General features: G+C 42.2%; 5 protein-coding genes across 6 annotated transcripts; 1 reads left to right on the top strand and 4 right to left on the bottom strand.

Moving 5' to 3' along the window:
• Positions 1–3,301: 3,301 nt before the first annotated feature.
• Positions 3,302–8,624, bottom strand: LOC104424522 (RNA-binding KH domain-containing protein RCF3). The gene is made up of 8 exons (XM_010036981.3): positions 7,536–8,624; positions 5,651–6,127; positions 5,218–5,466; positions 4,625–4,849; positions 4,219–4,295; positions 4,020–4,131; positions 3,805–3,931; positions 3,302–3,639 (listed from the first exon to the last, which is right to left on the bottom strand). Exons 1-8 carry the CDS (start codon positions 8,181–8,183, stop codon positions 3,620–3,622), a joined length of 1,935 nt encoding a protein of 644 aa, XP_010035283.2. The 5' UTR covers positions 8,184–8,624; the 3' UTR covers positions 3,302–3,619.
• Positions 8,625–10,162: 1,538 nt separating this feature from the next.
• On the top strand, positions 10,163–12,539 carry LOC104424523 (protein PLASTID TRANSCRIPTIONALLY ACTIVE 7). The gene is made up of 4 exons (XM_010036983.3): positions 10,163–10,257; positions 10,372–10,425; positions 10,539–10,598; positions 11,895–12,539. The coding sequence occupies exons 1-4, from the start codon at positions 10,192–10,194 to the stop codon at positions 12,228–12,230; spliced, it is 516 nt and encodes a 171-aa protein (XP_010035285.2). The 5' UTR covers positions 10,163–10,191; the 3' UTR covers positions 12,231–12,539.
• A 778-nt stretch (positions 12,540–13,317) lies between these two features.
• Positions 13,318–14,191, bottom strand: LOC104424524. 2 transcript variants are annotated; one of them, XM_010036984.3, is made up of 3 exons: positions 14,023–14,191; positions 13,844–13,893; positions 13,318–13,647 (listed from the first exon to the last, which is right to left on the bottom strand). In XM_010036984.3, the coding sequence occupies exons 1-3, from the start codon at positions 14,177–14,179 to the stop codon at positions 13,528–13,530; spliced, it is 327 nt and encodes a 108-aa protein (XP_010035286.2). In that variant the 5' UTR covers positions 14,180–14,191; the 3' UTR covers positions 13,318–13,527. The 2 variants fall into 2 exon arrangements, with proteins under 2 accessions (XP_010035286.2, XP_018720742.2); XM_018865197.2 differs by having other exon boundaries at positions 13,844–13,896.
• A 4,513-nt stretch (positions 14,192–18,704) lies between these two features.
• LOC104427006 (calumenin-A) lies at positions 18,705–20,752 on the bottom strand. The gene is made up of 6 exons (XM_010040162.3): positions 20,269–20,752; positions 19,919–20,021; positions 19,752–19,817; positions 19,413–19,568; positions 19,183–19,279; positions 18,705–19,038 (listed from the first exon to the last, which is right to left on the bottom strand). Exons 1-6 carry the CDS (start codon positions 20,750–20,752, stop codon positions 18,919–18,921), a joined length of 1,026 nt encoding a protein of 341 aa, XP_010038464.2. The 3' UTR covers positions 18,705–18,918.
• A 929-nt stretch (positions 20,753–21,681) lies between these two features.
• Positions 21,682–25,779, bottom strand: LOC104424525 (acyl-CoA-binding domain-containing protein 2). Its single transcript, XM_010036985.3, is given in 7 exon segments — positions 21,682–22,144; positions 22,386–22,483; positions 23,241–23,332; positions 23,644–23,744; positions 23,841–23,946; positions 24,978–25,379; positions 25,381–25,779. Coding segments are annotated over 7 exon segments (1,113 nt in total). The 5' UTR covers positions 25,515–25,779; the 3' UTR covers positions 21,682–21,964.
• Positions 25,780–26,313: the final 534 nt, after the last annotated feature.

A 26,313-nucleotide genomic window follows, 5' to 3' on the forward strand; every position in this document is an offset into this window, starting at 1 on the left:
TAAGTTTGGTGGAAAAGGGTAAACAATAGATGCTCCATTTTTATTGGGAGTGATCAATTGCAAAAGGAGTACGGTCTCAGGCTTGGAATTTAGAATCTACTTTGTCGGAGTCGATTTTATTACCATGAAGCCGATTTGAGTATTCTTTTTTGTTTTATTTTATCTTTTGTAAAATATGCATGTAACAAACATGAATACAATTCTTTCTACTAAGGGATAATATGTCATCCAAATTTAATTTCAACAAATATTTTTCTACTTTTAATAAAAGAGTAAAAGAACTTACTTTGGGTTAAGGGTAAATTGGTTCAAAATTGATTTAATTTCAAATTCCGCACTTAGTTGTTCTTACAAGTATCAAGTTCTAGGTTTCCCGATTCAAGGAATAAATTGGAGTAAGTATTTTCTATGTTGAATCTGCCACTTGACATTAACATAGTTCAACCAAAGAAAAAAAAACATTGACATAGAAAAATACAAGGGCAACCAATATAAGTGGTCCTCAAATTTTTACCCAAAATGATTTCTCAATATTTTAAATTTATTCAATGTGATTTTTAAACTTTAAATTTGTTCAATGTGAATTCTAAATATTGAAAATTCATTCTCATTGTTGATCTTACAACTTTGTAACAACAAACAGAGAGGTTGGTGACAATAAATGACCGCCTCCATCACATCAACGACGGGCGAAACACTAATTTTTTTTAGTTTAATGTCATGGGAGAATGCATTTGAAAATTTCCCAACTTTTGAGAAATAAAAAGAGTCATGTAGAATTGGTCTAACCAGTAACTACCACCTCGTCCTTCTCCATCAATAACATCCGCGAAATAATTGATGCACCACCTTCCACATGTCATCGTCGTTACCAATAGCGGCAAATCCCACGGTCTTCGTAATGGCATGATTGTACTATACTATGAGAACATGTTCTACCCTAAGACTTCGATGCGAGATTCAATTATATTCTCACTACAAAGAAAATTAGTATGACCGTTAATTGCTAGTAACATTACTCACGAGATACTATTTATGACCGTTGATTGCTAGTGACATTACTCACGAGATACTATTTATGACTGTTGATTGCTAGTGACATTATTAACGAGATACTATTTATGTCCTGGGAGCCCTCATCGAGCACATTGTCAATCATATAAACTGAAAATCCACATCCATACACGGTAACGGCCGGTTGAGAATCAAATAGAGATCGGAGGTTACTCCAAGCACGCTTGATTTGGAGAGAAAATCAAATGGATTGAGAGATGCCATCATGCTCGTGAGGCAAATGCCAAACGACCAAGACGAGTCGACTTGACTCGTAAGCACAATTTACGCTTGTCCTTGAGCATTCACTTATTTTCGTGTAGCCTCTTACAACCACAACTTTCAATTCTCATTTTTGTCCGCTTCTTCCCTGTTCCATTTTTTCATCCCCACCTAATTTCGTTTGCCAACGTTTGTGGAGAACCACGTGCCAAGCACGTGCATGATCGCCTTAACTTGGCTAGTTTGCCCCTTCCTTAAAAAACAACAGTTGGAAAGAGAATTGAAGACTCCGTCGCCCCCCCCGATGATTTTAAGCAGCCATTTTCCTTAATTTAGACTATTGCCCTTAGAGCTAGTCAACATGAGAGTGGAAGCTAGAAATAATTGACAACAAAATGGGTTCGAAAATCAAACCCCTGTAGGAAATTTATCCATAGAAAAATCTAATGAGGTGGGCCAAAATAAGCATGAAGATCAACTGGGTCAGCAAAGCAGATGAAAAGTCAACCCCCCTTTTTTGAACCGCTCTTTCTTTCTATGGCGATCCAATTAACATCTTCTCGAAACAAGACGACCAAAGGCAACGTGTGGAAAAGCACGGAAGGCTTCACTTTGAGTTTTCATTTTTTTTTTGCACTGATTGAAATTGAAAGTCGGGAGCAATTGGTTTGTTTTTCAATAAACTAAAACGGGCTATTAATTACGGTAGAAAGGGTCTACGTCAAAACCGACATATTCACGCTGACAAGTGACATGCAATCAAATTATATGAAAAAGGCACATTACACGCGCCTATCTTTTTTAATTAATTTCATAAATACAAGAAAACAAGTAAGATTATTTACTAGGTTTTCTCGATAATTTAAAGGTGCCTTCAAGATTCCTGAGTTATCCCTACGTTGACTCTATCGACAATTGAAGAAAGACAGCATTGCATCTCTAAACAATTTTTAACATGACATTTGCACAAGCTTTGGTGAAAGTAACGCCCGTTTACCCCTATGAAGCCAGCTTACTAGTTAAAAGGAAATTCTCTAAACCGTCAAGTAAAAATAATAAAATGTTGAGACCCACCCTGATTCTAACTCGTATCTTACCTGTACATGGTGATAGGTCGAAGCAAAATAATGGTGGAATAACCATTTAAAAAATCATAAACCTAATTCACGCCAATTTAATTCTACACTTTAAATTTGTGTTATTTTTCTGTCAACGATTGTATCAATTTAATTTTAAACTCTTTAATGATTGATCATTGATTGGTCAAATCCGAAAATTGATAGTATGGATGCCCACTATTTTATTTGACATGACCAGAGATCACGCGGACAATTTTGCAAAACTTTAAATTTTCTGATTTTTTTTTGTTTTTTTTTCTATTTATATCCTCCCGGACGATAGGGATGCCACCCAAGTTCCCTCCATGTCGTGGCTCTTCTCGTTCAAGCCACACGGTACGTAATATAGACTGGACGTGGCGGCTTGAATTCTGGTTCAGGCTGCACTCCAAGCCAGCTATATATAACGTAATTATCCTCGATGCATGGGCCGACAGTAAACGCCACATCAACATCAATGCGTCTGGAGTTACAGGTCTAACGGAATCTGGCGTTTTACTCATTCCTAGGTTTTTTCACTCGTTTCCCTCTCCATAGTCCTCGTCTGTTTTAATGCGAGGGACCCCGTTTAGGAATAGCCTTGTTGCTTTGCTTCGACCATGGGATTTTCAATTGAGAAGCTGAAAATGGCAGGTCAAAGTCCATTGAGAAACTGGAAACCGAGAGCACCTGCAATCGGGGGCTCTTGCACTCGAGTTGGCAATCATCCGATCCAAGGCCATTAGCACTCCGATTAAGCATTACCGATGATAGTCATTAAATAGCGAAATTTACTTTCTGGGTTCCGAAAGAGCATTCGCAGTTTCCGGGCGTGCTCTTCCCCCAGAAGTATCCACTCTTTTCACCTGCGGCAAATGTTAGGTTAAACATAGTGGACCGGAATGAAAAGGGAAGCACCAACACAAGAGTTGCAGAGGACATGGAGTGTATACTAATTGCAGATTCACGAAAGGCACTGCATTTCTCATCCCGAGGGAAAATTGAATATAAGACAAAAAGCACTGCATGTACAGTAGCAGCGAAAAGGACCAGGGGGTGATTCCCACAGGTGGAAACCACATACTCCTCAAGAAGGATTAGAATGGGTTATGACCCAAATTTTGGAACTAAGCTCCCCATCACTTTGACGTCGGCCAGCATATACTAATTGCAACTCCGAGGAACTAGCTTCACCTCAAGAAGCACTAAAATAGGTTCTACTGCTAATTGCCATTTCCAGAATAACTTCAAGGTCCATCTTCTTGAGCTGGAAATTGAGACACGAAAGAAGCATGTTGTTGCAGGTTAGACAAAAAACAGTATCTGGAAACTTTCAGGTTAAATGAGAAGTACACAAATAAAGGAGTCAGTGTGTGCCAGTTTTGTTGCAAAAGCAGATGCGAGTGTGCAAAAGAGCAAAAGAGAGCCTTACTGCTCAAAATGAAGCCTTGCAGCAGACTCTGGGCTCTCTCAGCCTGCTCTGGAGTGCCCGATATCTTTATTACCTTCTGAGTTGCTTCTGGTTTATCCTCTAGCAGGATTACACTAGCCCCTGACAACTGCTCCAAGCAAACTCAGTCACGGATCAAACATTTCACCACTTCAACCGGATGATATCAGGTGAATGTTGAAGAATTGCAAACTTACCTCACTTATCTGAGTCAGCTTGCTTTTGGATTTTGCTATCAGCTTTGGAGCTGCGTACTCTGGTATAACAACTTCGAGGGTACTCCGTGTGACAAGCGTAACAGCAGGTACTCTATGAAAAAAGAGGGGGGCACATTTATACTGCAGAAAATTTGGCAACATTGCTGTGGGAGGAAATCATATGCAAAGAAATTATTACCTGCTCAAGCTAGGGGCATCCTCACGACTCTCACATTCATTATACCTTCCTGTCTCAGGAGCAGAACTCCCATTGTCCTACAAATTGTCATTTGAAAATGAGTAATACAAAGAGTCAAGCTGTCCCTCAAAAGGCAATTATTACTTCGTTATATTAGATCTACATTTAAAGTAACCTCGGCATCTGACTTGCCAAATGAAAAATGAGAAGAATGTCTTCCACAAGTGGAACCAAGGATGACACTCAATGCTTCAGCTTGTCAGTATCATGTAGAAAGCCCGTGAAAGAAAGGGAAAATCGAAGTACAATAATAAGCCAAGCACAACCCCACAACTAAAGAGACTAACAAAATCAGAGGGAAAACTAGGAAGAATAGATGATGTGCTGAATCTTTGACATGGGCAACCTTTGATGGCTGTGCTGTTGCAAAATTTTGCAATCCCTGCTGGGTTGCTGTCACAGAAGCGGGTAGAGCTTGAGCTTCGCGATTAGGAATACTATTGGAAGGAATCGGCTCAATTTCTGGAGGAGGAGGTGAGTCTTTTTCAGAAAGTTCCCTGTAGAAATGGTTCCGTAATATTGATGTCACCTCAACAAGGGCTTCCCTAGCTGATTTTATCTCCCCTACAATCTGGAGAAGGAAGCAACTAAATAAAATTAATCCCGTCAGTTTGGCCGTTCACAGGTACACAACTTAAAGTAACACAAAAGCCCATGTGGGATTGACAATACCCATAAGCAACACAAGATAGAAACAGAATGCACATAGAGGTGAGAGAGTGCCCATACATTGACCTTCCCAGAATATAGATATCAAAGGCACCAAAATGGAGAATCGGGATCTAGAACCCTAGTTTGAGGGCTTATCTTGCACACAAATGGTAAGCAATGCATTTAATTAATCTTTGGGACTTGCAACAAGCTCAAGACCAGCATGCAAGTTAAGATAAAATCAGCATGCATTAGCCATTCCAGTAATCAGTAGCCTATGAACCAAACCTGAACAAGCTCATCATCTGCAAAAGCACCGCCAGGCAGATCTCCTTTTGGAAGAATCTGTACACTTGCACCGGTCAATTTTTTTATCTCATACAGAAGTTCGTCTTTTCCCCTTAGGCACCCAATATCACTAGATGGCACAAGTAACCTTGTGGTTATCAAGTTGTCTTTATCAGGAAAAAGATCAACAATCTGAGTTTGGATGTGCAACAAAGCTTCTTGGGCTGGAAAAAGTTCATCATCAGGACCCTAGTCAAACAATTAAAACAGAAACTTCTCAGAAATTTACAATTCCAAGGTAGATCATCCTAATTTGAAATTCTTATGCTACCATGTTTGAGCTGTAAAACGCAGAATCTTTTAATTCCAATTGCACCGCATCAGATAAAATGAATCTCTAGACAGAAAAAACAAGTTTCTGAAAGGCAATTACCTCCTCAGATGAAATAACAATCACTTGTTCATCTGAGCCAGCCACAGGGTCATAAATCCTAACATCCACACCAACATCATTTCTTAGTAGTTCGATAATTCCGACAGATTCTCCAGCAACCTTATCTATCTTTCCAATTGGACATAAGATTCGAAACACAAGTTCATCCCCATCCAGTGGCTGTGTGTCATCATTCATGGGAGCAGCCTCGGACTCTGTTGGTAAACCAGATGAACGAGAGATGTAGTTATTGCTTCTTGCATTGGTGAGACTGGGCCGTGAGCTATATGAAGTCCCATCGCCAGATGAACGGCGTGTTGAGTTGTTTGTGTGAGGAATGAACTCATCATCAGAAGGGAACCGCTCTGGTGAATGTATTCTCCCATGAATATGAGTGCGGTCACGATGTTGACTCTCCCTCAAGCGATGTGAAATAATTGATATTGCATGCTTCACAGCATTCACATCGCCTACAACCTAGAGGTGATAAATGGAAATTAGAGACACATCAAAAAATAATCTCAACTTCACAATGTGAGGGAGACCATTTAGATATCAAGGCAGCATCGGCATACACAGTTATCAGAAGCTGAAGTGTCAGATCCTTTCGTTCCAATTATTACTCTCCAAGGTTTCTTGAAGATCATAGATATTGATAGAAAGTCCAACCCAAATGCACAGATACTTTGATGCTCAACACAACCAACAAATATACTGAATTTATGTGCTCATCTTCATGAACCCTCGTTAAGGCAGTTTGCACAGGTGATTCACGAATCAAAATACTCCGGCAAAAAAATATGAATGTCACTGTGGTCCGTTGAGAAAGAATAAGGGGAATTTAGAATGACATGGCAAATATTTAGGGATGACCAATCTGAAAAATTTGGTCCTGCATGAGGCATTGGCCAAAAAAGAACAATGCATTCAACTGATTAAATTTATACCCTACAAATGGCAAGAATCATAGTGAGCTACTAATTCATTACAGAAATTCAACAGTGAGTACATGATAGAAAAAGTTGAAGCTTTTGAATAAACACCCCCCAAAAAAAAAAAAAAAAAAAAAAAAAGAAGACAAATGATTGCAAGCACCGATGTTAAGGATCAACATTTAACAACCATCAATGGTTACAGGCTAATCCATGGAAGTCTTCTTCTCTCTTTGGAATAGACATGTAACTTGCAAAGTCTGAACATGCATTCGATTGCTTCACTTAGCTATTATCATCCTCTGTGATTCTCAGATTGGTGAGTCAGTTTAAGTCATACTACACTACACAAATAAGCTGCTCCCTGCTTCAACATAGAGAAACCTGCATTCTGAATTAAAGCGGGGAGCAGCTTTGACATTCTGTAGACAAGTCAAGGGTTTCAGGAACAGCAAAACGCTAACACTGGAATTCATTAGAAGCATTTAAACCCTTCATGGCCATTAACTGCGAGTCCAGAGCCAACATAGCGATTATTCTAGACTTCCCTCATTCAATGCCTTAAAAAGGAAAATTCTAAAGGATAGATATGTCCAACTCCATCAAGCGGTTGGCATTTTACTTCTCATTGACAGATCATCTGTGAATCGCCCATTCCATTAGTTTCCCATTGAACAGATTATTATTTTGGAGTAGCATCTTAAGAAAGGATTTTGCTCGCGCTTCTGCCGAGGGCCAAATAAAGAAAGGTCCGCACAAGCACCAAAGAGCAAGTGGAAACATCCGTGACTACGTTCACAGCCCAAGGTCACCAATCAACCCACAAACGCACATGCAGATTGTCCAATCAGTTCAGCATTCGTAATCATCTCTCCCTCACGACCCGAAAGCTTAAGTTTTGTTAATTTTTTTTTTTTTTTTTTTGCTTTTTAGGCCTAATTGAATCTGCAAACCTGAACAATCTCCTCAGCCATGGTAACGCATCGAGGCAATGTGTGATCTCGGGGCAAAATCCTAATCTGAGTCTTGGTCTCAACCCTCATCTGCTCAATTATCTTCCCTCCTTTCCCCAACAAGCTCCCCACATGCATCCTCGAGACAACGAGCCTCGTCACCGCCCGATTCCCGCCCCCTCCGTCCTCGTACTCCCCACCGTTATACGCGTCACTCTCGATAATCCGGTCGTGAATCAAGAGCAGGGCCTCCTGCGCGGGCGAGAAGGTCGGCATTCGCCCGTCGGGGTCCCGCCTCCGCGTGTCCGAGATCTCGATGATCCGCTCGCTGTCCCCGGCGACGAGCTCGTGGACGTTGATCCACGCGCCCGTGTGCTGCCTTATGGACTTGATGATGGACCCGGACTTGCCGATCACGCCCCCGGCCTTGGCGTCGTGGCAGAGGATGCGGTAGCTCGTGGTGACCATGAGCGAGGAGTCCTGCTGCCGGCCGCCCCCGCCGCCGCCCCCGCCGCGGTGCCGGTGCGGCGCGGCGGCGGGGCCGGGGGAGGAGTGGTGGTGGTTGTACCGGGGCTTGGCCCTGCCGAGGGCTTCGGAATCGTAGTCATTATCGTAGTAGTAGCTCCTCTTGGATCTGGATCTCTCCATAGCTAGGGTTCGGGGTTCCAAAGAAGGCCACGTGTTCGGAAGAACATTATAAGTCAGCGGCCGTCATGCTCAACTCCGCCGTCACGACATCCGGCAGGTCCGGTTCAAATCCGACGGCCGCCGATCTCTCGCCGCGGGGCCAGCTTAGGGTTTCGCTGCTCCCGTCTTTCGGTCCGGACAATGCTAACGGAGGAGCTCCGGTTCAGCTTTCTCGGAGAAGTAGGTTTTCGCGGCCCGATCGAGAGAGGAATCGCGCCTCGCGCCGCCGGAGGAGGAGGAGGAGGAGGAGGAGAGCCGATCGAGCCTTTTTCTGTTGGGTTTTTTTTTCACTGCACCTCTTCTCCAGTCGAATCAGTCGCCGTGTGATTTGGTAATTTTACTGCTGCTTTGCTGCTACTGCTGCTGCTTGCTGCGAAGGCGAAAAGCGAGAAAGTCGAAAGTCGTGAGGGGGCGTCGTTGTCGGCTAGGCGGTGTCGTTTTGGGGGCGTCGGTGCGCGCTTTTTAATGGAGGGAGCGAGAGGGGTTGGCGGGTGGTGGCACGCGCGGCGTGATTGGCTCGACGCGTGGGGTTAGAGCGCGAATAGCGGCGCGTGTCCCTCAAACGCCGCCCTTTTGAGGTTACCGCTAAGACGCTGGCATGCTTGGCGATGCGTCATTTCTCGAAAAAAGTACTTCCAACACGTGAGGGTACATGATGTGTTAATTATATATTTATATTTAAATTTATAAGTAAATAAATAATGAAAAAGCTTAAAATGAATTTACATTAAGAATATTAATCCACAGCTTATTATAATTATTCATTATTTTAATTTAATAAATTCGATTCCATTTCAATAATCAAATATATAATGTGGTCCTCAGCATTTTAATTTTGTTCAAATGCACAAAACCTTACCAACCATTGACATATTAAAAATGTAACCCTTGAATTTTAGCTTTGCAATATTGTCATTGAATTTTTAATTTGTTTAGTCAAGTTAATCCTTGGATTGTATGGAAAGTGTTTAATATTAATCCTTCAATTACTTCACCTTCACAGAAAACGCAAAGCATTTCATATAATTTGGGAAGTAAGTTGAATATGAATAAAAAATTTCAGAATCATATCAAACAAATTGAAAATTCATAAAGGAAATTGCATATTGGGCCAAAATTTCTTGATTATTTATGTGATTCTCCCTTTTTCTTATGGTTAGCATTCTTGAAAATTTAATAAAAACTAATTTCCCCTTTTGCTTTTGCGAGAATCTTTGCTAAAAATTTCATCACATTTTTTTAAATTTTTTTTTGGAAAACACATATACATGTGCCAATTATAGTTATATTCAAAATTCGCACTGATGTCGAAAGATAAAAAAATAGATAAAATAATTTCGTCATGCCGTACGAATGAATGAAAGTACTCGATTGCATAAATATAAATTACAACGAAAGCTCAACCATGACATAAGGTTCCTGTGTTTTTAGTGAAAAGAGAAAAGACACATAAAAATACCCGAGGAAGTCACCTGCCTTTATATCCCTGGCATTACTACAAGAAATATGTACACACGTGAAGGTCGGATATGCTTGTTAAGCGAATTCGGGCAAGCTCATTTAGGATCGAACTTCACATGACCTTTCGGGTTTGGTCATATACTCACGTAGGTCTATAGGGGTCGTATATCTTTCCTTTATATATGTATGCCCAAAAAATGACAAGTAAAAAATCTGTGCAAACTCTATAAAGATTAATCATCAAAAAGACGAAAATTGCCACTCTATAATGAAAGATTTTCTTTCAAAAAAAAAAAAAAAAACCGTTTTTATTGTTGAAGACGGTGGGCGGGCCGGGTCAGGGCCTGCATCAAGCTTCGTCCAAACCCGTCCAAAAAAATAATCTGGGCCAAGCCCGATCATTTTCGGGCGGGCCAGGCGGGCCTGTCGGGTCGCCGCCCGTCGATGAAGTTTTAGAAGGGAGAGAGTGGATATGTCGAATCTCGTTCGCAGAGAATAAGGATTGGCCATGGCGCTCCGCTCCTTCTCCTGCTCCTGCTCGCTTCCTTTCGCCGCCGCGCCGGCGAGCTCGCCGGTTCGTTCTTCGTTTCTCAGCTGAACCCATTCTCCAAACGCCTCGCTCTAACGTTTCCCCCCGTCTCGATTCGACAACCAATCCCTTTTTTTTTTTTTTTTCTTTTTGTTGCAGAAACGATCGGCAAATGCACGGGCGCCGGCACTTTCGTCGAAGGCACCGCTTTTGGTCTGTCTCCTTCTCTCTCTGTCTCTCTCGCCGGTACTGTCGTTTTGTGAGGAGCACGATGGTGCTAGTCTCTCGGTGAAATGTGAAGCTTTGGCTGCGTCTCGCTGTTGCAGGTAATTTCGCAGTCGGGGAGCCGGGGGCGCGGCCGGCGGGTGTGGCGGCGGAGAAAGCTGGTACTTTTCGCTTGCTCCTCGCTGAATTTTTAAAGGGTTTGTGGTTTTGTGGGGGCATTGTCGATGTCGTAGGAGCGAAACCGATGGGGCTGTTTCGCTTTCGGTGCTGGTTCAGCAAAGGGGTTTTGCTTCGGCCGTGACGATAGCTTAGTTTATAATGCGTGTCTAAACACGCGAGAACTTGTTTGAGCTGATGGGGATGTTTTGTTTTCAGTGCTAGTTCGGCAAAGGGGTTAGATTCGGCCGTGACGATGGCCTAGGTTGTGATGCGTGTCTGAACACGCGAGGACTTGTGTGAGCCGATAGGGATGTGTTCGGGGTTCGAAACGGATTAGTTTAATCCTCGGATTCGAGAAGGAATATAAGGAGGAGGAATTGAGTTTACCAGACATTTTGGATTTCTTGGTTTGGTTCACTGGTCTTGCTTGTGAAGTGGGATAAGGATTGAATCGCTTGATCGATGTGTAATAGACTACTTAGCTTGGTTCTCTCTGCTTTATAGGTTCGGCTAGAGTCCTGGTTCTCTATGTTGAACTCTTTCAACGTGGTATAGTCGGTGAAACATGGGGACAAATTGTGCTTATTAAGGACATTTCACAACATCAACACGCGAAATTTATTGAGCATTTGATGGCTACTTGAAGGATATGGGATGTCGATAGTGATAAAATTATGTGAAGCTTTTCATGGTCAAATGATTGATAGGACTACTTCAATGAGTTAATGAATTGCTTGCATTGCACGGAGTATACATTAGGGTTACTCCGCATGTACTTTCTGAATTAGTTTATTTGTCCATTATATACTTTTGCAGGTCTAATCAAATGCTCCCTTTGCACTCTGGTTTAACTAAAATAATTTGTCTCACCATATCGGCCGGCACCTATCTTTGGGGGTGTTTAACAGCACACTCTGCCGCCAGACATTTGTTAAAGAGAATACTTTACCTGCGTCGTCTCTCACATATATGTTGTATGACAGTAATCATGGTTCAGTGTAATAAAGCCTAGAGTCTTAACTCCACCTGGTTTTGAGTGGAATGGCGAGCACTTGATATGCACTTCGTCAAGATGATTTCTTTGGCCAGAATTCTTCAGTGAAATGGCTAGATAAAGTTGCTGGCTGATTAGATGTCTGCTACCTGAAACCTTGGCGTGTGATCTTTGAATATCTTGAAAGTAATTTCACGGTAGATCCTTTTGTTATTTTTGGGCCATCAAATAATCTCCCAAGTCATGTATAGAATAGTTCTTTTGCTCTAGCCTTTTACCTAGAAGATCTCTTTTATCTTGGCAGACAAAGAAAGATGACTTGTTGCAATACAAAATGGAGAGGATTCCTTTCCTCGAGGAGCAGGAGAGGAAAATAAAGGAAACAGGAAAGCTATTGACGATGGACATCGAGAGGCTTCTGCTGTCAGAGGATAATCGGTTTGATTTCATTAATGATGTCGCGGCTGAGGCGAAGGAGTATGTTGAGAACAACAGGGACGAGTATGGTGGCACGAAGAAAGCCATCCTTCATGTGCTCAGTAACCGTGTGAATGATTCTGGGTTTTATCGACCGGAGGCATATTCAGAGTCTGATCCCTTCAGACCGGGGCCTGGTTACTTGAAAGAGGAATTTACCTGAGCGTCCACAGAGTCACCATGTAGCGATGTTGCAAAGTTTGGCAGCCAATTCGACCTTGTACTATAAATCATTTTCGAGTTATTGTTGTTCGATGCATCTGACAATTGCAGTATATACTATACATTTTTGCATATACATATCTTAGCTGAATTAGAACATATAAGTGTTTACTAAAACGAGATTGGTTACCAGAGTAGATAGTGGATTGAGGGATTGATTTCATGAATCTATACTGAACAGTGTCCCTTGTTCACTCTTGTTTGCTTGTCAACTTGGAAAAGACCATATAACATTTTTGGGTTCGCATCAGTTTTCCCTTCTGCTATAAGTACAGGTTTCATCATGAGAGACTATAAGCAGGATAATAAGTCGTACGTGGATAAGGGTGGATGCTTCACGAAACATCGATGCATATGACACCACTTTCTCCTTGTTTCCTCTTGTTTGCTTGTCAAAATTGGAAAAGACCATATAAGATTTTTGGCTTCACATCAGTTTTCCCTTCTGCTATAAGTACAGATTTCATTATGCGTGACTATAAGCAGGATAATAAGTCATATGTGGGTGGGTGCGGATGCTTGACGAAGCATTAATCCTTCTGACACCATTTTCTCCTTGTTTCCTCTTGTCTGCTTGTCAACGTAGAAAAGACCATATAACATTTGTGGGTTCACATCAGTTTTCCCTTCTGCTATAAGTACAGATTTCATTATGAGAGATAATAAGCAAGATAATAAGTCATATGTGGATAAGTTTGGATGCTTCACGAAACATTGATGCTTATGACCTCATTCTGCAACTGGCGTCGTCATATGATCGTGTAGAGCAAGCAACCCGGACGTTGTCTTTTAGCGCGAGCTTGATAAATTGGCTGGTAAAAATTTCCTCATCTGCGTGGTGAGTAACATTCACATGTAACGGGGGAAATTTTCCTCGTTCAGACAGTTGGGTAGGAAACCTTTCATTCTATGCATAGTTTTCCATAGAAGACCTCAAAGCAATGGACGGTGAAATTTCTGGTTGTTCAAGCCTCAAGGCGAGTTCCGGTTGTTCTCGTGAATGGAAACACATGGCAGCCGCACAATAATTAAAGAGCGAAAAATTCAGGTACTCCGTCATAAATATCATACCTCAGAGGTTTATTATTACACCATCAGGACAGACATTACAGTGCAGACATTACAGTGCGTGACATTTCTACTTGGCTCGAATGTAACAATACATATGGTCTCTTGACGCATTGCATTAATATCCGAGAGAGAGAGAGAGAGAGAATCAACGATTATTCTAGAGAGAATCAACGATTATTCTTGCAGCCCTTCTTCCGGGGATCATGCTTGGGATTGGCGCACACATCTTCGTAGTCAAGGAGGCTTTCGGCCATCATGAGCTTCCTCATTTTCAGTCTTTCACCAACCTTTAAGGAGATCCACAAAAATAAATGTTACCAACGACAAGCTTTTTAAGGTCTATTTTCACTCAACTTCATATCAGACAGAAGCACAATCATCTTCACAACTCTTCTAGGGTACACACTGCATGCTTGCATGCACCCCAAAATGCATGCATATAATCACACACACGAATGATGTCGTGTTTCGTGCAAACTATACCTTAGGAAATGAGGGTTTTCCGCCTGAACCATCAACCTCCCCCGGCAAGCCTGCAAAAAATGAATAATATCCGTCATGTAAATTGCTACGCACAGAATACATCGAGTTCTTCGAATCCCCGATGCGGACATTGGAAATCTTTTTTAGCTAATGTCGAGATTTGAGATGGAGATGCTCACCTAGGGAGAAAGAAATCATCAGCAACATCAGGAAAACGAGAACGAGGGTCTTGACCTTAGGAGCCATGGATACGACCCTTGTTTGCTTCCGAGATTGTTCAGCTTTGTTGGAAGCAGGGGGCGATGGTGTGGTGGGGAAGAGAGGCTTGCCTTCCATTTATACGTAACAAAGTTTGCATATGTGGTCTCTAGATATCGAGGAGCATTATTGCAGTTTCGTCCCTCATCTTTGAACTTTCGAGTTTTAGTCCCTACAAAAATTCCCGTTTTGCCGTGGACTTCATGTCTTTGGCCCTTGTCTGTGTCCGATATGAGGTACAAATCACAATAATTAATCTAGAAATTTTTTCAGGAATGATTACAAGTAATCGAGTGTGCTTGTTCTCAGCAATTAAATTAACCACATTCTCATAATTTCCCGATTTTTCTTTGTTCAAGCTTTGTTAATTCTTTCGGGCCAACTTGAAATGAAAATGTTCGAACATCAATTAAATTGTATTTTCTTCAAAGAAAATTAATGGCAGGAAAACTTATTTCTTTTTATGCTTGATTTATTTAGCATTACTTGAAAGCCTAGTGAATGGGTGTGAGGGCCCCTACTATGCTAAATGTAACCCCGTCTCTCGTCACACAATACTGTCTGAAAAAAGGGCTAACGGGTCACATACAAAGATTTCATCGATTACTCTAAACTTGTAAAGCAAAGTGAATTTAGGAGTCGAAACTGACGGATTTGATTGTCGGTGAATCAAATGCGAATATGGCGTGAATCAAATGCGAATATGGCGGATCGTCGACGCGGCACGTATGCTGTTATTCACTTCATATTAAACGTCAAGTGGAGGGCATAAGCCACAAGCGGAGAAAAGCTGTAGTCATGGTGCAACGCCACTCAACAACAACAGAATGATGATGGAATGCATTACTTTTTCCCTTCAGCCCACAACGATCGAAGTCAACTCTACTGTGTCCCTCTTGTCGCATTCGCCGATCGCCTTCTCCCAAAAGAAAGCACTCGGATGGTTGAGGTGATGGCCACAGTCCTCTGCAACATCTGCATGGCTTTTCTGGGTGTTCGTCTGTCATTTGTCACCTCCCTTCCCCCCCTCTGTTCTTGTACTAAAGACGGGCAATTTCTCGCCTTCTTTTTGTACGAGTCGTTCTTCCTTCTCCTCGCCCTTTCAATGAGCGTGATAGGCACAGGGACTCGTCTTGCCCTAGTGCTACTGCTAATTGCTATCCATACTTTCGCGTTGGTCAATCAAGCTAATGTCTAGTACTCATTGTTGTAGTCTGACCTCCATGCAATGCCGACATGACATGCGTAGGCGGTTGAAATCGGGGGTTTAATATGGTTCGATTCGGTGCCCTCCTGATTCAAGTGAGAATGTCATGAGATGGTTTCTCATTGATCTTCATCGTGAAATTGGTCACACCAATATGTGAATAACTATTAGCTCGCATCGATGCGATGCTATCATAATATCTAGTTGCATAGATAATCACGGTCGTTCATTTGTCGTTTTTCCCAAATGAAAATGAAATATCTTTGGTGGGAGACATATAAAGTAAACATTTTTCGTTGGAGAATTTCCGATTCTTTCTCCCTTTTTCCGTGGTACCAAACACCCCCCGTTTTAGTACACTGTTACTGGTGCTTTGATCCTCACATTTCGGCTTTCGACACTTTCAAAAGTGAATTGGATGGAGACCCAAGACAGGGAATGGAGAAGGAAATGGCACACAGATGAGATCATAGTGGCAAGCATTTGGACTTCGAAATTCTATGTGTGATTTTGATATTCTCTATGGTTTAGGGAGCCATTAGTGAAGAGCACTACCAAAAGAGGAGACAGCTCGACATGTCGATACTGTGCCGATCCGACTTTATTAGGACCAAAAGTTAGAAATTTAATCATCGCTTGGGGAGACAGAAGGGTGGTTAATGATGGGTTTTGATTGACTAATGAAAGTGCTTTAAGCTCTTTGCTTTTGGTATTGTTCAAGGTTGTCGGGGCTACAAAACAGCGATACCATTCTAAGTTTTAATTGCAAGAATTCTTGGCATAGGAACTAGGAAGCATCTTGGGAGTGATACTCATTTCGGATTATGTGTTGAGCTAATTAGTTGCATTTAGTGCGTGGAAACTAGATGATTTAATGTTTTTTAGGGGTTTTCTTTCCTGAATTCGAGTCTATACATATGAGACATAATGTAAAAATGACTTTTGAGCATTTAATGGGGTTTCATTTGTAATGCCAACACAATTCAGCTCAAAATAGTTTGGATTGATCAACCAACCGAATGTTCAATCAATAACTTTTTTCTTACATATATATAAACACAATATGCATCACACACATAAGAAAAAAAGGTTTTTGGGTATTAATGATGCAAAATTAACTTATCAATATTTCATTCTTCAATATAAAAACCATATGAAAGGCCTTGGTGGTGTACCATATATGGCCATTTAAAGTGAGCACAACTATGTGGTAATATTTTTGGAATTTAGGCTTGTCATGGGAAATCGACGATTTGAAACAAAAAATCTTAATTTTAATCATTTATATCCCTTAGGAAAAGAGGCAATTGAAAATATTCTCATTATTAACAATATATATATATATATATATATATATATATATATATATATATATATATATTAACCATGAATTGTTGTTGTTAACAGAAATAGATTGTATTAGCTCATCTTTGTAAGCGATAACAACGATTAAAAGCAGAAAAACATTTTTCCAATTATTGATTCTTCACAAAACAAACGGAGATGTGAATTACTTACCATGTGGGATCCAAAATCTAACCTAGGCTTTCCAAGATCAGAGCAAAACCTTCCAATATATACTTTAAATATCTTTGAACCAGTTAGGCCTTGGTTGGTGGTTCATGCCAGTGTATCTTTTCTTGAAGCCTTCTCTTTATGAAAATGGTGTTTTTAAGGTCGAAAATAGAATAGCTCTTTTTACAATTGAGGAATCTTTGTTCTTTTTTCGTACTCTACAAGCGGAACCTTTCTTCTAATGCAAAGATCAAAAGCTCTTTGAAGAAAATGGATGACGTGCATTATTTCTACTGTTTTTTCAATCCTCCAAATTGTTTTCCTTCGAATTTTTAAGTTGTGTGAATATTACTTCGCTCTTATTTCGCTCTTCGCGTATGGACTATGCATTGTACCATTGCATTTGCTCTCATCGAATGAACCAGTTTTGGATGAGAAAAGGTCTGCGCTGAAATCAGTTTCAGGAAATGACTGGCAGATTTGCAGCTTGTGAACAAGCTGAGGTGAGCCTCAGGATCATGGGAACATGTAAATTTCCCTTTCTCAGTACAACCCATCAATGAACTTCGAGATGCGTTTGACTAGAATCTTGTGGTACATGGTGCATGCCGGTCCGAATGATCCCTCCTAGATCGCTCGCGACGTCCATTCTATAATTGGACGGACCGAATCCATGACCTGTATATTTTGCAATCTTACCTTAACGGTCTTGCTATGACCATGACCATGACCACGATTGCGATTGCGATTGCGATGAACGTGCTCGCCCCAAGGGTCAGATCAATAGTTGGTAGGTGGCCATCACAAATGTCCTTGTGGATTTGGATGGCATGAATTGAAAGGGAGGACTGAAGAAAGTGGTGAGTCCTATTCATTTTGAAACTCTTGGTGTGTGTGTGCGTGCGTGTTCCCTTCAACTGATCAATGCACTATCTGCCAAATGCAATCGTTTACTTTTTCATCTATCTTCAGCGTCTGGGTGAAGGAGAAACTTGAATGAATCTGAACAGAAAATTTCAGTTTGACCAAACAGAAAAGGAGAAGCTAGATGAGGGAATTGAACCAACTCCACTTTCTGCATTTGCGAAAGGCATTTTCTATGTGGTGGAAAAGTCATGTCACTGAAAAAGGAGGAGCACAAGCACATTCTATGAACTACCTCAAAAGCATTACAGTACCAACCATATCTTCTTACTGATTACCTCAGCAAGAATTTCTCACATTAAGAGGTGGGGGCTAATCTGCATTCAAAGAATCTCTTTTTTCAACCTTCATCTGTTGAGGAAATCAAAGGAAAAAGAGAGCCTTCTCGTATTGACCTTTAGTTACCGCGTATCAACCATCTTTTAGCTACGCTGCACGATAAGAAAACGACTCTCGTAGCCCCGAAAACCAGAAGGGTCCGACCTACCCACGAAAATGCAGAAATTATTGCTTTGGTTTGGCAGGGTCTTTCGTTAGGACTTTCCTCCATTGGACCAAACTCATAAAGAAACCTAAAAAAATGAATTTCGATTTGTTTACTTTGGATTAATGATGAGGTTTGAATACGGCATATATTTCGGAAACGTAGGACAAGCTTATGTGACATATACCTTTTGCTTTCGCTGTTCATTAGCAACTTTTCACCTGGTTTCAGCGCACGCTTTGGATTAAGAAGCACGAATCTGCTTCTCCTGGGAAATGAAAGGTAGACCTCTAGACGGAATCATATGATATTTTTTCTGTCATTTTCACTAAGCCTTCTTCACATCGATGATATTTTAGGCCATTAAAGATTGTAACAAGCCTATAAGCACACAAGCTAGTATGTAAAAGGCCGAGGAAGTAACTCCTAAGTGAATCTGTAAAAGAAAAAAACTCATTAGATGGCTGGTTGTCCTTTCAAAAATTTGCAGGTCCTACTGGAAATTTTATGAGCCGACCTAACATCTGTTTCTTAAGTTCTGATTTTTCTCTCAAAAAAGCTTTCCATTTCCCCCTCTCGTGTTTTTCCGGCTCCTGAAAGTTCTTTGAACAAAGATTGTGCCACTGCTGATGGTGGAGTTCTCTTTGCAGGAAAGTCCGAGATTAATCGAGTGATGACAATCCACTTTCAGAGTTCATCGTGCATTTCATCATCCTCCTCATCCTCCTCAAAGAGCGAGGCGTAGAACATATACTCGTGGTTAAGCATCTCCTCAAGGCTTAATTTACCGTCTTTGTTGTCATCAGCCTGAAAATAACATCAAAGCAAAGATGAGAAAAATACGTATAATGCTGGTAAAGTCATCGCATGTCATTTTCAGATAGCCACATAATGTTCTGTTCCAAAAAACTACATTTCCGATCTCAATTATAAGAGCGAGCTTCTACTAACCTCACGGATCAAAAAAGCTGTGTAATATTTAGCATGAGATAACTCTCCAGGATTCAAATAATGGAGTATTGGTATCATTTCTTCGACTTCCAGGAGTCTGCATGTTGAGGTCATTGAGTGCATCAGCAGATATTGGCTGTGAATCTCTTTGAGGGCTCGGCAGTTTAGTCACGTGAATAAAATAAGCACAGTAACAAAAAGCAAAAAGAACGATGATGCAGTGCGCATACTTATTGTTGTTCACATCGAGATTGGTGAATTTCTGTTCAGGTGTAGGCACATGACCGCCATGGGCGTCGAATTCCACATAGTTCTTGTAGATATCATAGATGTGATCCTTGAACTCATCGAGGTTGAGTTTACCATCGCCGTCGTAGTCCATTTGCCTGAAGGCATAGAATTAAATTAAGGCAAAAGGAAGAAATGAGTTCATTTAACAGGGGCATAATCTTCTTCCAGCGTGCAAAAGATTACCTATACAGTAAGCTAGCAATTTGGCTAAAGACAAAGCAATCTTGCATCATCTACTGATAAAGTACTTGAGGTTATGATCATGGATCATGCCTTACTTCAGTTTTTGCCAGAGAAGCCATTTCCAGATTTCTGTGTTGTTACTATCTTCGGGATGCAAGAAACTGCAGCAAAGCATCGATTTTTCCCCCCCAGTCAGAATGGCTTTCTTCGAATTTTGGCGTGAAAAAAAGGAAAAAGAAATGGGTAAGCAATAGAAATATACTCCATGAACTCATTGAAGCTGAGGGTTCCGGTTTGGTCGACATCGGCATTAAGGAATTTCTCCTTCCACCACCCGGCTTCACCGTGTGCAGAACCATTTCTCTCTGTTGAAAAACTCCTAGCGTCACTTTTCGATCATCACAACATCTTATCATTCGTAAACTTTTCTTTGTCATTGTTCTCGCTAATACTTTCTAAGTTAACAAGAAGTCAATTAGGGGCAAAGACTAAAATTAACCCTGTTACTTAACGGATTCCCTCCCTCTGTATTCTTGAGAATTAAACGATACCAACTTTGATCAGAGCAAGAATTAAGAAGATTAGACCGATTAATATTGTCCATGAAGTCACCTATGTCTTCATCTGAGAACTGAGGAAGGTACTCCCTGAAGGAAATAGCCCCATCTCCATCCTTGTCGAAAAACGCCAGCTCCTTCTGTGTCTGGTAGGCCAGCCTTTCGTGCGCTTGGCCCACGTTCCATGCCTCGAGCTCCTTGAAGCTGACCGCCCCGTCCTTTGGCGCGTCGTCCAACAATGGGAACAAGAACAATAGCCTCGAGGTGGTGTTGAGCTCGCCCTCGTCCGTTAAATACTCGTTCCTGCTGATCGGAGAACCAATTCCCGTGCTTGCCGGAGGGTCTTCTCGATCCGCGTGTTCCCCTTCTCGCCTTCTCTCCAATTCGGTCACGAGGGGGTCGAAAGTCGGGTGGGATAATATGATGCCTAGACGGCGGTTTGAGCGGAGGTGGTTGCGACCCTTTTGGCCCATCGGGGAGAAGATTATGAAGGCCATCAAGGCGGTAGCGGCAAGGGCATAAACCACCGCCTTTGCCATTTCGGATGCTTGGGGTGGTGGGGTGGGGGATTTCCAGGAGAGAGAGAGAGAGAGAGAATGCAATGGAGGGAGGGAAGAGGCAAAGGAGTTGTGGGCGGGAAAGACGGTTGATGACGGTTGGGAGTGAGGGGCAGAGAAGAGAAGTCTGGGAATAATAGCAAATTGCTACAATTAATGCACACTTTTAAGGAAATGAATTTTTCTGATGCTTGGCAAAAGAGGTTTAACTGTGAATTGCTGGTCCTATAGCTTGTTGGTGAGTCATAGTCCTTATTAAATTGACTTGTTTCTTTTTGGTTCGATAACTTACCAATTCTAATACGAAAATACCAATTTTATTCAATATGGTCAACTCTTATTTGAGTCACTTGTCAATGTCAATTAAGGCCAATTCTGAATTACCTACTTTTATTCAAGTTATCAATTCTTATTTCTAGTCACTAATTATTTTCGAGTTTCTCACCATCTATTTTCAAATGAAATTACCAAACCAGTTTTACCTCAACAACTATCATTTGAGTTTGCGAGTCATAAAATTTTCATGACCAACTTTTGAAAATGTAAACGACTCTTGATTAAAATTCTGAACCTTTATTTAAATTACTCCTTGACACTCTCTCAATAAAATTACCTACTTTTTTTTTTTTTTTCGAATCATTTACTATCAAATCGTTTCCGTATAACCAGCTTTTCTAACAACTTGCCAATTCTCAACATAGTTACCAACTCGTGCGTGATCAAATAAAGATTAGAAAGTAACTCAAATAAGAGTCGCAAGAAATGGTGCGTGGACCATTAATTCAATCACCAAGGGCGAGGGCGAGCCTGATACAAGTGTTCCTTGCCCGCTCCTCCGGCCTGCACCCTGCATAAGAAGATCCATTCCTAGGGGGGGAGAACTATAAAGACAAGGCAAAAATTCCATCCCAGAAACACAAACCCCCTCCCCATCGGATCTTAGATTAATGCCTTCCAGGAACGGCTTTCATTTTCCTTTACCGAGATTCAACGTGCATTCTGAACAATATCGCATACACGATAGGACTAAGGACTGACAATAGCGCCCCCAATATCCATTTAGAATGCTGACTGGAACATAACAACAAAACGAACGAGGAAGATAAGTCTATATATAGCCATATGTACATCACGCGGCGATTTAGATGAGCATTTCATGGCCCCTAGGAGGAAGAACTGAGTTAGAATTGGGATTTAGTCTGCATGCACCACAGCAGATCGCATCCAGGGCCAATCTGACTCGCAAACATCATGAGGAGTGTTGCCATCATTGTCCTTCACATCCGTGCTTGCATTTTGCTTCACAAGGAATTCGGCGATTCCTTCTCTGTCACATACAACGGCATAATGCAATGGAGTTTGGCCCTCATCGTCCTACCACACAGGACAAAAAAGATGTACTTAAATGTGAACATTGAGATGACTCCACATGCTATGCCAAATAAATGCACATCATCAGACCGTGTTCCTTTGACATAGTATCCTTGACCGACTCTAAATTTATTATGACAACAAAGTTCTACTTTCCATCGAATATCTGTTTCCTTCTCTTACAGGAATTCTTAAAAAGACTGCACCAGGATAGCATATCTGCAGGCAAAAGTAAACAAAATACCTTTGCGTTTACATCAGCATCCTTGCTGACAAGCATTTCCACGACCTTCGAATGACCACGGTCAACAGCCCAATGCAGTGGGGTCCTACCTTCACTATCTGCAATAATGTCACATGGTCTCAAGGGGTGAAAAAAAAGCATATTACCAATGCTCCTTTTTACTCCCATCTTAGCTAAATGAAGCACACAGCATAACACACTTTTCCCCAATTGAGGGGGGTGTAATGTTCTACATCTAGAGTGAAACTGCCGTATGAAATTTGACACCACTCTTTGGATGACAACTTGAGAGGCTTGACCAAGAAAGACAATGACACATCGCCAAATTTTAAAATTTGAGCAAAAACCAAGAATCTACAGCAGTTCTGCAGTAAACAAATAATGTTGACAAATGTTTGTCAAAGAGTCACAAGACAATAGCCAGCAGACAGCATCAGATGAATCAAAATTTTTCAGTGTAATAGCTCAAGTAATACGGAACCATTTTGAAGTAAAGCATTCCACTTTATTCTAATATCAGATCACATTGTTTACACCACATTCTTGGTTAGCTGATTCCTTGCAACTGAAAATCACTCACTTGAGCAGATGTTCAAAGATAGCTGTGTATCTTCCAGCTGTAAAATAAAAACTGCCAGAAAGGCTGGTCACCACAATTGTCAATGCCATCTCCAAACTATGACGTTGCTTGAACAAAGCATTACATCACAAATGTTCCTCTAATTTTGGGTTTTTTCCCCCCGCTATGAGAAACCATATATCAGAGGCTTAAAACACTACAACAAGCATAATAAACTAATAGAAGATTTTGAGCACTTGACATCAGAATAAAGACTGCAAGAGTGATGTAAATACCTTTCACATTAACTGAAACACCAGCTTCCACGCATTTAAGTAAATTATCTATTTCGCCTTCTCTAGCAAAAGCATGTATAGCATCCAGTTTCCTGAAACATGACACAGATTGGTTATAAGTGCAAAATCTTTCTCACAAAATACAACCTTTTCACACATCTCTACTGTACTGGAGTCTGTTTCCATCTTTCAGTTACCAAACCTAACTCAACAAACTTCTTTGGCAGCGATTGACAACATATACATGATGATAGATAGCCCTATAGCCCAACATGCAGGTGGAGAAAGTATAATGTGCACTATACAGTCGTACTGTAAGCAATGTCAAAGACAGCTAAAGGAGAATGTGAAAATAATCTTTAAAGGAGCAGGCAACCTAGCTATAGCAATACAAGGAACTTACGACTCCGTTCCAGGTTCCTCGTGCACAAATGTGCTAAAAACTGGCCCCATCGGTCCTTTAGCCTCTGTACTTGGTGCATCACCATGGCTGCCTTTGCTCTTCTACAGATTTAAGCGCAGAAAATAGGACCTACTCAAAGGAAGATTCACAAAATCTTAAAATACTGGCAACCTGGACATCAAAGGATTAGATCTCACCATACTTGAGCCAGCAATCCAAGTAGGATACAGCTCAGTAACAATGTCAATGTACTTCTGCATCGCTTCTTCAGGTGGCATCGCACCCAATTTATTCCATGCTTGCCTGAACCAACCCCCAAAAACTGCTTCAAATTTAGTATTTCGAGGTAAAAACAAGCAATCATCTACCAAAAACAAGCCATGCTAACACCATCCATTAAAATGAGAGAGCATTTTGGTACAACTTCTCAGCTATCATGTCATCCTCAATAACACCATTTCCATAAATAAAAGTTGGTCCTCTGCAAATACACAGGGTAATATGAACTGACGATAGTGTATTAGCAAGAGCATAAAAAAAAAAAAATTTTGAAAAAATTCAATCAATTTCCTGTCCACGACTCGCGATGAGTGTCCACGTAGGTAAATATTTAATCTTCATAACACTCTGATGTCCTTGTAAGCTGAATTTGGCTGAATTTTGTACGGGGAGGATTGACCAGACATTTTAAGTAATTAAAAGGATTTGACAAGAAATGTTGACGGTACAAGGACTTGATTAGAAAAGTAGATGAAGTACAGGATTTAAGCAGTAAAAGTAGCTGCTCACAAGGTACAGCTCGTAGTCTTATTAAAGAAGCCTGCATTGATGCACCACACAGCTTAAGCAGGTGGAATTTCCTAGGCCCTTCCAATACAAACCTTGGGTCCCAATTCTCAAGCATCTACACACTGCTGTTCTCCTGAGTAACTACATAGATAGTGCATAATCATTTGCAAATCTGAAGGGAACAATGCTGCACTCACTTAGACTCAATAAAGAGCAACATCTAAACGGATATAGAACTACTCTACATCAGCACCTCCATGAACACCTGCAGTCTCTTGTTATAATGGACTGTGATATAGCACCTACAACATCAACCCTGAGAAGTTACGGATGTAGACTAAACTCCCGTTGCAATATGACTTAACTCTACATCAAAAGTACCACTTTTTTTTCTCTTTCTAACAAAATCAACTGAAGTTTCCCTAAATCAGTCTCAGTGTCACCATCAACCTCTTCTCTCATTTTTCTCGTCGATCCAAATCAATCAACTTCATCAAAGTAACCTAGAAAGCAAGAACATAAAACCACGGATGAAAAAACCCTACCACTTAGCTCTCGCAGTCATTTTCAACGCGGATGGCTGCGGCGCAGTGCACGGCCCCTCGGTCGCAATCTTGTACAATCCGTACAGCTGCAACTGAGCATCACTCGACACTCTCTGGGAAAGGCGATCGGCCGCGGCCGCCGCCACGAACGCCGTCGCCGCGCTGAAGATCTCGTCCAGCTCCGTGCTCTCCACCCCCTCCCAATCGCTATCGCTGCCGCCGCCGTCGTCGTCGGTCCCCGCCGCGCTCTCGTTCCTCACGCTGCCGTGCTCGGCCACCACCGAATCCGAGTCGCGCGACTCGCCGCCACCGTCGGCCCCGTCGGGCTCGGCGGCATCTCCAGCTCCGGAGCCCGGCCGCTTCGCCGCCGCGGGGGCGGGGGCGGGGGGGGGGGGCGGGGGCGGGGGCAGGGGCACGGGCGACGGTGAGGCCCTCTTCCTTGAAGGTGAAGAGCAGGGAGATCAGCTTCGCGAGGAGGTAGGAGAAGATCAGGCCGATGAAGACCGATTGCAGGAGGGGTTGCCAGTCGCCGCCCATGGCTGCGCCGCCGATCGCCGCCGGAATGCCGCGGGGAAACCCTGGCGGAGTGAGGGAGGGAGAGGGAGGGGAAACGGCCGGACGGAGGCGGCGGTTCGGGCGCCGGACGAGAGGAATCGCGGCCCTAGCTCGCGCGGATCATCGGAGGGGGCGAGAGCAGACGGCGAAACCCTGAAATTTTGCGGATTTTAGAGAGAGAAAGAAGAGAAGAGAGAGAGAGCAACGCAGAGAAGGACAGGGAGCAACGACGGTGGCCGGTGGGGGTATGCCTGAGGGCCTTTTTGTACGTTTGTCTCGGGTGGCGAATTCGTGGCTGCACGTGCGTGCGGCACGCTCCGCGGAGCTCGGGCACGGGCCGGGTCGCCGCCGCTCTCGGGTTGCTGGGCCGGCGGTTCACGAGTGATCCGAACACCGAGCTAAATCTAGTATTCAGAAACTATAATACAATGATGTCGGCCCACTATGTTCTTAATTCGCATCGGTCCACGGCCCATGTTCGAGAGCCCATTTCATATCTCAATCGAAGAAAAGACTCGTCTTTGCACTGCAAGCTTGTGCTCGACCATCCGATAGTAATCAATCAAGTCATTGAAATTTCCAAATTGCTCATTATCTTATCGAAGTCGATGAAATCGTACTCCGAGGCTGAAGCTGTCTTCATACCCTTCTTCATCATTTTCGACCTATGGCTGTCACTAATTATTGGTGCGAGCCAGTTGATCGAAGAACTCGGAGTCGGGAGGAGGAGGAGGGTAGAAATTCCCCCAATTTCAGGCGGAGGAGGTCCGTGACAGCGTCC

The sequence above is a fragment of the Eucalyptus grandis genome, chromosome 11 (assembly GCF_016545825.1).
Source record: "Eucalyptus grandis isolate ANBG69807.140 chromosome 11, ASM1654582v1, whole genome shotgun sequence".
In the NCBI taxonomy this organism is placed as follows: domain Eukaryota; kingdom Viridiplantae; phylum Streptophyta; class Magnoliopsida; order Myrtales; family Myrtaceae; genus Eucalyptus; species Eucalyptus grandis.

Bases quoted from the DNA above. Each gene is read 5' to 3' on its own strand.
- LOC104424522 (XM_010036981.3), bottom strand. From the start codon at position 8,183: ATGGAGAGATCCAGATCCAAGAGGAGCTACTACTACGATAATGACTAC. The intron at 5,467-5,650 runs GTAATTGCCTTT...TTGTTTGACTAG, and splicing joins TTGTTATTTCATCTGAGGAG to GGTCCTGATGATGAACTTTT. The intron at 4,296-4,624 runs GTTGCCCATGTC...GACAATTTGTAG, and splicing joins CAACAGCACAGCCATCAAAG to GACAATGGGAGTTCTGCTCC.
- LOC104424523 (XM_010036983.3), top strand. From the start codon at position 10,192: ATGGCGCTCCGCTCCTTCTCCTGCTCCTGCTCGCTTCCTTTCGCCGCC. The intron at 10,258-10,371 runs GTTCGTTCTTCG...TTTTTGTTGCAG, and splicing joins CCGCGCCGGCGAGCTCGCCG to AAACGATCGGCAAATGCACG. The intron at 10,426-10,538 runs GTCTGTCTCCTT...TCGCTGTTGCAG, and splicing joins CGTCGAAGGCACCGCTTTTG to GTAATTTCGCAGTCGGGGAG.
- LOC104424524 (XM_018865197.2), bottom strand. From the start codon at position 14,179: ATGGAAGGCAAGCCTCTCTTCCCCACCACACCATCGCCCCCTGCTTCC. The intron at 13,897-14,022 runs GTGAGCATCTCC...ATTCATTTTTTG, and splicing joins GATGATTTCTTTCTCCCTAG to CAGGCTTGCCGGGGGAGGTT. The intron at 13,648-13,843 runs GTATAGTTTGCA...ATCTCCTTAAAG, and splicing joins GAAAACCCTCATTTCCTAAG to GTTGGTGAAAGACTGAAAAT.
- LOC104427006 (XM_010040162.3), bottom strand. From the start codon at position 20,752: ATGGCAAAGGCGGTGGTTTATGCCCTTGCCGCTACCGCCTTGATGGCC. The intron at 20,022-20,268 runs GTGACTTCATGG...GTTTTTCAACAG, and splicing joins GTTCTCAGATGAAGACATAG to AGAGAAATGGTTCTGCACAC. The intron at 19,280-19,412 runs GTATGCGCACTG...CTCAACATGCAG, and splicing joins CTCGATGTGAACAACAATAA to ACTCCTGGAAGTCGAAGAAA.